This window comes from Beta vulgaris, chromosome 1 (assembly GCF_026745355.1).
Source record: "Beta vulgaris subsp. vulgaris cultivar EL10 chromosome 1, EL10.2, whole genome shotgun sequence".
NCBI lineage: Eukaryota > Viridiplantae > Streptophyta > Magnoliopsida > Caryophyllales > Amaranthaceae > Beta > Beta vulgaris.
Window position 1 is genome coordinate 58907063 of NC_079202.1, and position 10938 is coordinate 58918000.

A 10938-nucleotide genomic window follows, 5' to 3' on the forward strand; every position below is an offset into this window, starting at 1 on the left:
AGAAGGGCTGCGCTAGTTTAAACTAGCGCAGCCCTTCTTGCTAGAAGGGCTGCCCTTCTAAAGCAAGAAGGGCTGCGCTTGTAAAGGAGGCGCAGCCCTTCTTGCTAGAAGGGCTGCGCTTTTTTCAAAAAGGCGCAGCCCTTCCTATCAGGAAGGGCTGCGCCTTTTTGAAAAAAGCGCAGCCCTTCGTCTTGAAGGGCTGCGCTTTTCTAGCGCAGCCCTACTTGAATAATGAAGGGCTGCGATGGAAAGGGCTGCCCTCTAAAAGCGCAACCCTACATACCATTTTCAGCGCAGCCCTACTGCTTTTTTCCACTAGTGTTTGTTGCTTTCTTTTGTTCAGCTCTATTCATTTATAAGAGTTTTTCTTTGCCTTCTTGGTGGTTGATTCTCATCTTTGTATGAGTTTTTTTTCATGGTGTCAATGATTTGGAAATGATCTAAATCCATAAGGGTTTAGGTTTTTTCAGCAATTCATCACAGGGAACAATTATATCCCAGTGTCAGATTGTGAAAGTCTCTACTTAGAAAGATGCAAAAACATCGGATTACACTGCTTGTTTCAATTAAACTTGAAGCAATGGAGTTAGAGTTGTGCTCGTGTATGCTTAAAATTAATTAGTTCCATTGTGAAAATTATTGCAATTTGGTAAATCTGTATTTTTCAGAATTTAAAAATCATTGTATTTATAGTTTGACTTATTATTAGTGATATATTTTGTTCCCGTAAAACAAACACAAACATTCAAATCAATAGTTAACCTAGCCAATTAAAACTGCAACAACTAGTAGCTAACACTCAATTGCCAAACAACGCTTGTTTTGAGTTGGCGAAGTAGAATTGAATTCAATTGGAGTGATTGTATACGAAGTCTTGACATCTGTTGCAACTCCGCATAAATTTCGATCAATAAATAAACCTCTTGAATTACCCAAAAACCCAAAAACAAAGTTTTCAAACTAAACTAGTAACAAAAAGAGAGAAGGGGCTTACCAGTTACCACCGTCCAAAAAGGTAGCGGTAACCCGTAAGTTGAAAATTAGGGTTTTGTGAAAGTAAGGAGAGGAGAGAAAAGAAGAGAGAGAGAAAAGAAGAGAGAGAGAAAAGAGCGGGACGGTTGCTACCTTATTAGCTTCAGCTTTAAATTATGATATCAGATATCTCTTTTGCCTTGGTAACATAATTTCAAGTATATAAGCACATTTTCAAATACTCCAATTTTGTTGATTACGTGAGCTTGCAGAGTCTCCGGTAAGTTTATTCGTTTCCGAATTAGTGGTTGTAATTATATTAATTAAGATGTTATCACTTATCAATCTTACTCGAGTTTTGAATTATTTCTTCTGCTGTTTTGCAGTAATTTTGTTTTGAATTTCGTAATTTTTCTGCATTGGTTGAATTAGTTTCGTACTTTTTGAATGCTTAATCAACCGTGAGCTACTCTTTCACCAACCAAATTGAATCGAGTATCTATTCTAAATCATCAGTCATAATTCCGGAATTAGGGTTTCATCCAGATAAATCTTTTAAACAAAATCTCCAACAAATTAAGACCTTGAAATTCGTTTTACACTTTTACTTATTTAATATGCTTGGTAACATGAATGGATATTATAACTATGTTTTGTTCAGAAATAAGACATGGTTGGAAAATTGATACCTTATCAAGAAGTATGTTTGCAAACAATAAGGTGGAGTGATATTCATAATTAACTGAGAAATTAGATTTGGTTTTACAATGTCAATGCTGGATTACATATCCTGAATTTGGCCTTTTTCTGTTCGTCACTAGGTACTTCTTAATTTATTTGCATGCAAAGCTATGATGTAGTATTTGGAATTGGATTTGTGATTGCAGTGACCTTCCCATTTTCTTAGCGTGTTTTGGTTCAAAAATGACTTTCTGTGCCCTGTGGGTAGATTACCATCTATTGGTGTATGGTTCGGATTTAAGCCTAATCCAATCCTATCTAAATAAAATTTGGATCATAATTTTTCAATCCAAATCTAAACCAATTAGAGTTTGACTCCAATCCAATCACATCCGAAACATTAAATTGGATATGATCCGGATTATCCAGTTTTTTTAAACTTTGTTTTTCGAATGAAATAAATTTGGCGTGAGCATCAAAAGAAAGTGCTTGAAAATATAAGTAATACATACAATACGATAAAAATTCGTTAATAAACTAATAACAACTAATAATGCATTACAACAAAAGTTTCAACAATAGCATAACAACATGTTTAACTAAATACCAGGTTCAAATTTACAGCAACAAGTTAGGGTTTTAACTTGTAGGGGAAGGGAAGGGTAGGTTGCTAGACCATTTGGGTTTCTTAATTATACAAATTCAGTTAAGCCTTATCATAAATATACAATATAGAGCCTATAAACTATTCGGTTATTTCGGATTTTTAAATCCAATAACCCTCAATCCAATACAATCCAAAAATCCGATTTTTCAAAAACTCAAGCTGAATCCAATCCGAATTACTAATTCGGTTTGGATTGGATTTCGGTTTTTATCCAAATAATTTCCACTCCTAGACATGGACCACGCTAGTGATATAAGTTTATTTGATTATCTATTAGAGATAGGAGATCTACCCTGAGTGAGATAATCGCAGATTTGGTCGCTTTGTTGCAAAGGCAGCTCGTAAAGGATTATTGGAAGGGGTTGCGGCTAATGACCTTTCTTCGCTATTGATTTGTTCATCACTAGTTTGGGCTCATGAATATTAGTGCCATTTGGTTGAGTAGAGTTGCTTTATCTTCCCGAGTCTGATTTAGTCTTGTATTTATAAATCTGTCATTTTTGTATAACAAGATTTTAGACTGTGTACTTACAACAATGTAATTGTGTTTCTTTTCCATATAGAAATTCCAACTATATTGCTTTGCTTACTTTTGTGCCTAAATAGAGTATAAACTCCTCTATATTCTTATTTATTTAAGTTGTATTTTCTCAAGGTGCCAATGTCAAGTCCGCAAAATCGGCGTCGTAGGAAACATACAGACTGCATCAGTATACTACCAGACACAGTTCTCTGTCTTGTTTTATCTTTTCTCTCTACAAAGTCTGTTGTTAAAACCAGCATATTGTCAAAAAGATGGCGGTATATATGGATGAAAGTTCCCGCTCTTGACTTCACTGACACTGATAAGCCTGATTATTACAAACACAGACAGCTCAGTTTGGAGCAAACAATATGTTTCAAGAGTTTTGTGGATAAAGTTCTCCTTCACAACAATGTATCCTATGTACAACGTTTTTGTTTAAATCTCCACGATGTTGATGAGATTTATGTCAATTCATGGCTGACTGCTGCAGCAAGCCGTAAAATTCACGAGCTTAGTATCAGCCTTTACCAGGCTTCTTTCAGGTGAGAAGCTCAGGGTTTTAAAACTAGAAGGAAAGATAATTATGAGTACCTTGATGTTTGCGCATTTACCAAACCTTGAGACCATCGAGCTTCAGTACGTAAAGTTTCCTGATGATGGATTCATGAAGAGGCTGCTGTCTAGTTGCCTTGTTCTCAAAGAACTTCACATTATTGGATGTGATGGCATACCCGAAAACCTTTACATAGAGTCATCGACCCTGAAGTCAATGAAAATAAAATGGTGTTGCGATGGTTCGACATGTTTTCACGTTAAGACACCAAACCTTAGATACCTTTCTCTTCATGGTACACTGTCACAGTTTAACATTGGGGATATGTGTTCACTCATTGAAGCAGATCTGAACGTATCTTTTGAGGATGAGGTTAATTGTCAACGACAAGCAGAACAGCTTTTAAGGAAAGTTTCCGGGGTAAAATCTTTGCACTTAGGCCATAAGGTAAGTCTTTATTACTTCCTGAATCTCTTCAATGTTATATTTTCGTGCGGCTGTAAAAGTACTAGGTTCATATTTTGACCTGTTTGCTCATCAGTTTTTGCAGGCCAATATAAACGCAGAAAAGCTACCTTTATTTCAAAATTTGACCTTTTTGGAATGTGAAGCTGATGCGGATATGTGTGAGCTATTACAATCTGCTCCCAACTTAAAATCTTTGGTCCTTTTTGATGTAAGTTTTTCTTTTATAAAGGAATTTTTTTCAGTTACTGCCTCAATAATCATGTACTTTCCAACTTATAGCTCTACATAAATTACTACATTTCAGCACTTCACAATTACTTTTTCTACCTATTGCTAGATTCTACTGGTATTTTTTTAGGGCGAAAACTATGGAAATGACTAGAAATTATAATAGTACATTATGATGTCACTTTTGGACAAACAAGTATCCAACAGAATTTGGTCAGAGTTAGCTGATTATCAATAGTTTTGTTGTAGTGTTTGAAAAGGTAGAAATATAGTATAGCTTTTTTTGTATAAAAAGATACAAGTCACAAGTGGCCTATTCAATATTTTGAATTATATTTTCCCATTATGCCTCTTCGTGTACAAATTTCTGAATTGAATCTGTTGTTTCATTCATCAGGTTGATTATGGCTATGTTTTTGATACTGCATTCGCACCCAAGCATTTGCCATGCCTGGAAACTGTTAAAATTATTCTCCCCTTTGATGATGATGAAGAAGTCAGGCTTGTAGCTTATTTTTTGAAGGCTGCATCGGCTTTGAAGGAGATGGAAATTAAAATCTCTTACTCTAGTCGAGATTGCGAGATAGATTTTTATAAGAAGTTATTGAGTCTTCCTAGATCATCAGCTGTGTGTCAAGTTAATGTAGTTTAATCTTGCTGAGAATTGATATGCCATAACCAGAAACCTTAACTGCTCTGGCATTTATTTCTCTGATCTTGGTAGATATAGATGGGATAACATAAAACAATGTTGAACATTTCATAGGTGGTTCTTAACATTTTGGCTCATGAATCACCCCTATAATTGTCTCGCAGGTTTTGGGGAAAAAAGTTGCGTCTTTTCTTGTATTGTAAATTTGTAATGCTCATTTACTATCGTAATCACTTCTTATGGCAAATTTTAGGTGTTTCTGTGCTGCGGCATGGTTTTTTTGGCAATTCGAATGGCTGGGTTGTTCATTGTGTTTGAGACTTTGAGTTATGGCTTTCTACTATCGTGAAGTAGGTTGCAGCTAGTATTAGACTTCACTATGTTTCAGCTCTTCTGCATAGATTTGAATTGACGTTCTTATACTGCTAAAAACTTGAGTTTTGCAGCATTCTTCCAACTCCAGTTTTGTTCACTCAAGAAACTCTTTTACATTTCATAGGAGTTTTTAACCGTATCGTAAACGATTTAGATGTGGTTTCATTTGCATAACTGGGTACCTGATCCTCGAACTGTATTTATTTATAAAAATGTATGTATATACATATATATGAGGGGGAAAAACTACCAGACTAATACCCTGTTCTTTTGGACTATTTTTCATTTTAGTTTAGTTTAGTGGTTTTCTCTCACAGTTTTCATTCAGTTCAGTTAAGCACATTTTAGTTTAACACAGTTAAGTTTAGTTCAGTTCAACACATTTCAAAAGAATAGGGCCTAAACTAACCAACAAAATGGGGGATCGATGTTGATTCGAAAGAGTGGAAGGTTGACATAATTGAGAGAAGTTTTAGTGAGAGGGACCAAAAATGTATATTGGCGATTCTGTTGAGTTCAAGGGGTGTAAGCGATGTTTCAACTTGGGCATATTCGAAGGATAGTCTCTATTCTATGAAGACGGCTTATATGCTCGGGAAAAGGGGGTAACTTAGATGATTTTTATAGAGCTTGGATCTTTTTGTGAGGTTTGGATATATCACTGAAGGTTCGTCACTTTTTATTGAGATATTGCACTAAATCCCTACCCACACGAGAGGTGCTTAGACGCACACACTTGCTAGAGGAGGGGCCTTGCCCTTGGTGCTCGAATGTGGAGGAGTCTATACACCATGCTTTCTTTTCTTGCCTGCGGATCTGTAAGCTATGGGAGGATAGTGGTTGCCATGCTATGATGAGCCAGCATGTCGAGGAGGATGGTTGTGAGGTGTTGGAGAGATGGCAGACGTTGGACAAAAAGATAGTGCAACGTGAGTGCTTTCTCGTGTGGCATATATGGTGCGAAATAAATAAATTCATGTTTGAGAATCAAAGCGCTCCTTTTGTGGTGTTGCACCAACGCGTGACTAGACAAGTCGAAGAGTTCAATTACTATACTTCACGCATCTAGGGCAGGCCACAATTGGCGCAGCAGCCGAGTTCAAATAGGTGGCTCGCCGCCCCACCTAGGGACACCATCAAAGTCAACATAGATGCTAACTTAGGCGCTGAAGGTTGGGTGGGTCTTGGGATTGTGGTACAAGACGCCACTAGTTCTGTTTTTTTCTCGGCAGTAAGGACTCGGGCGTACTGGCCTCCAGAAGTTGCTGAATGTAAGGCTGTTCATTTTGCGCGGGGGGATCCAACGTGGGTTCAATGTAGAGGTAATCATGGGCCGGGCTGCGCTTTGGCCAAAAATAGTGGCCCGTTTCGGGCCAAAGTCGCGGACCGAGCTACGCCAAAAAATCCGCGCCAAAGCTTGTTATTCGGGGCCGGCCTAGCGGGCTTTTCGGGCTATTTTCATGCCGGATCGAAATTTAGCCTATTTTTCCTAATCTAGGTTGTCTGTAGCCCATAATTTTTGCCCGAAAAATCAGGTCGGGCCAAAAGGTGTGCTCAAAACCCGCCCATTTTTTAACCGAGCCAAGCTCGCGGGTCGGGCTCACCTTGATCACCTCTAGTTCAGTAGGTTCAACCAAACCCACGTGGATCTAGGTAGAAAACGAGGAAGAATTGGAAAAAAAAGGATACAAGTACAGTTTATGTACAACAATAAACGCAGTAATGTCGCTTAGCGGGAGTTTGTGCGCTATTGTTTTTTGTATTCTTCAGTTGGAGGTCTCTCGTTCGATACTCCTTGGAGTCCGATTTCATTTTTTTTTTCTCTTTTTCCCTTTTATTTTTCTCCCTTTATTTTTTTATGTTATTTTTTTGGGTAGAAAACGAGGAAATTAGATAACATAATTAAATGAGTATGCATCTTGGCCTACTGAACCATGATAGCTAATGTTTAATTGTTTATAGGTACTATATTACAATCCTTTTTCTCCCTTTATGCTTATGTTATACTACTATTGTCGGTTTTTTCCCCTTTTATTTAATCATCCCTTTATTTTCCAGTTTAACTTTTTATCTATATATCCCCCCAACTAAGTACAAATACAGATAGTTTCTTTTTGGTTCTCTTCCCATTTTCCTTTGCTTAAGCAATCAAATAATCATGTCCTAAGTATAATTAGTTACTAAAAGTTTACACTGGTTACTATATTGATTATTTGATTTATTGCTCAGATATTTATATATATATATGATATGCAATGAGAAGTTTGTTAAAATTAAAAGGAGTAATGTTCATATATATATTCAGTGATTTTTATATGTGCATTTATAAACTAAATGTGCAAATATTAATATTCGAAATGGAAGAATTTAATACATCGTTTTCTAAAGAAAATTTTAAGAGAGCTCGTTATCACTCAAACTAACATACGAAAAACTCATTATTGTTGATTCGTTGTTAATTAGTTATTTTAGATTTCAAATTTGTGCTAGTTGTTCAAGTTTCATAATTTGTTTCATCATTTCATGTCATATTTAGTTTTAACTTTTAACACTTAATTAATAACTTGATTGAATAAAAGTTTACACTGGTTACTATATTGATTATTTGATTTATTGCTCAGATATTTATATATATATGATATGCAATGAGAAGTTTGTTAAAATTAAAAGGAGTAATGTTCATATATATTCAGTGATTTTTATATGTGCATTTATAAACTAAATGTGCAAATATTAATATTCGAAATGGAAGAATTTAATACATCGTTTTCTAAAGAAAATTTTAAGAGAGCTCGTTATCACTCAAACTAACATACGAAAAACTCATTATTGTTGATTCGTTGTTAATTAGTCATTTTAGATTTCAAATTTGTGCTAGTTGTTCAAGTTTCATAATTTGTTTCATCATTTCATGTCATATTTAGTTTTAACTTTTAACACTTAATTAATAACTTGATTGAATAAAAAATTTCTTAATAATAATTGATTCTCGATTCGTAGTTTTGTATAACTCTGTAGTATATAACAAGAAATTGATAGTGCTTTATTACTGCAAGTAATTAATTAGATTTTTTTGATGACTTAATCAAGAATGAAAGCTATATATGGTAATTACAATTGCTAAAAGTTTCCGTTTCTTTTAAAAAATTGTAACTCCTAATAGTAAAACTTAATTTGGAATTTATATTTGCACTATTCCAAACCCACGTGGTTCAATTCCTGAATCCGACACTGATTTTGCTATTTGTTTGGCTAAACCTCATGGCTTAATGGATGTCATTATCGAGTCAGACTCTCAAGTTGTCACTACTAGATTGTCTAAGGAAGTCTTTTTTTTTTCAGATTTAGATTCAAATTTAGGAGATGTTTTATCGAGTTGTGTTGATTTTCATTCTATTAGATTTCTTCATGTTAAAAGGGATGAGAATGATGTAATTCATAACCTTGCTGGAGTCGTGCCGTTTGGTGTTGAATAATATAATGTTGGATGAGTTATTGTCCTAGGAAAGTTTTCCCCTATATACTTATGAACTCTTTGTTACCTGATTAATGCACATCTCTTTTCCCCTCAAAAAGAAAAGGTGAACAATACACTTAACGCTATGTTTTCTTTTTGGTAATTCCTAATGTGGAGCTTAGAAACGAGGAATGAGCAAAAAAAATCTTTTACATATGATACACTTAAGTGGATAATATAAGTTACAATATTTCTATGTTATTGGATTCTTATTATTCTTATCAATAGATTTTTTTGAATTAGTATCTAAAATACTCCATCCGTCCCATAATATAAGTACTGATTCTATTTTTACAAGGTTGTTTTATTTGGATAAATTGATTCATTTTTTATTGAGAAACAGTGAACACTATGTACGTTGGGTTTTTTTTAATAAAAAATAAAAACTGGACATTTAATGTTACACGACTTAATGTGTAGAGAAGTTCAATAGGGTGTAAGATTTCATTTTGCCATTAAGGGCTTGTTCTCCCCAGCTTATTTTCAGTTCAGTTCAGTTCAGCTCCATTCTTTTATAACCATTTTGTTAAATATTATTATTATGTTGGTCTAATTTATTTTACTAATTACTATTATTATTAATTATTTTTTTATATCATTATTATTAAGTATTATTATTATTATTTCTATATATTATTTTGTTTATTATAGCTTTACTCATTATTATTTCTATTGTTATTAGGAGGAACATGGTTTAGTCAAAAGCACAAATAAACCCACGTTTTTTAACCCATAAACCAATCAAATCGCATCAAAACGGTTTAAGATGCAATTGGTCCGACCCAATCATTATTTTTACTACTAAATATCATTATATTATTAAATCTAATAATTAAAATAGTTTATTAATTTACTTCTTAGATATTATTGTTATTATATAATCATCATCAAATATTAATATATTAATAGTATCATCAAGTATTAATATATTAATACAAATAATATAAAATAATTATTATTAATCATCATTATTATCATTAATTATTATTATTTTTAATTTATGATTATTAATATTATTATTTATAACTATCATTTTAAAATATTCAAAATACTACTATTATTATTCATTATTAATTATTCATTATTATTACTTATCATTATAATTATTATTAAATATTCATATTATTATTTTTAAAATATTATTTATATATTTATTACATTTAATTTAATTCAATTTAGTTTAATTCAATGCAATTTAACTTAATTCAATTCAATTCAGTTTAGTTTAGTTCAGTTCACTTTAGTTTTAGTTCAGTTCAACTATTTTATGCCGAAGAGAACATGCCCTAATAATGGTGGATTGGGAGCTAAAATATGAGGACAATTTGAAAATTAATTATTTTTATGAGGATATTTTGGACATAATTATTGATTGAAAAAATAGAAATATAACTTATATTTTAGAATACCTTATAAGAAAAATAGGATTTATACTATAAGATGGAGGAGTCCGGATCCTCTAGAGTTTTAGTGAAACTCTATAAGGTAGAGTTGCATCCGAACCATACAATTTAAAACAAGGGATGATATTGTGGAAGGAAAAGACTTATGGGTGGATTTTAATTAGATAAAATAGGGAGAATTTTGGAATGAGAATATATGAGCCATTGATTTTTTATTCAATGGTTGATATTGCTCAAACTCTACCTAGTAGAGTTATTTTACAACTCCAGAGAATCCAAACACAAGATGGAGAGTGTATATAGATGAGTATGTACTAATTCGATCAAACCAGTTTTAAGGGCCCGTTCGGTATTACTGTGGTTTTATGTTTTTTGATTTTTTGATTTTCAAAGTCATATGATATATGTTCTATGATGAACAAAAAATTAGTCAAATTTATTGGGAACATGATGATTTTGATAACTGACAACTGAAAAGTGAAAACCACTTTTTCTGGTTTTTCAGTTTTTAGTTTTTAGTTTCAAAAAAACTGAAAACTGAAAATCTATGTTATCAGGATCGGAATCCTACTTTGGATCGTAGGGGTTGGTAGAATCGAATCGGTGGGATCGGATCGTAGGATCGTAAGATCCTACAATTCGGTGGAATAGCGATAATTTTACTAAAATATGGTGAGAACTCATGTTAAAAATTTACACATATTAATAATGAATTTTTTAATTAGCAAATCATGATAGTTTTTCAATACTATAAGATTGAAGTAACATGCAACCAAAATCTAATACGAGAAATATAATATGTGAAATTACTTTATGATTTTTATACGTTAGAATCGGATCGTAGAGTCGTAGGATCGTAGAATCGTGTGAATATCCTACCATGTGATTTTTTGGGG

General features: G+C 33.2%; 1 protein-coding gene across 1 annotated transcript; it reads left to right on the forward strand.

Annotated features, from left to right (window-relative positions):
* The first annotated feature begins 1119 nt into the window (after positions 1-1119).
* On the forward strand, positions 1120-5065 carry LOC104887701 (F-box/LRR-repeat protein 13-like). The gene is given in 5 exon segments (XM_048638550.2): positions 1120-1252; positions 2976-3370; positions 3372-3846; positions 3941-4075; positions 4493-5065. Coding segments are annotated over 4 exon segments (1254 nt in total). The 5' UTR covers positions 1120-1252; positions 2976-2981; the 3' UTR covers positions 4748-5065.
* The last annotated feature ends 5873 nt before the right edge of the window (positions 5066-10938 follow it).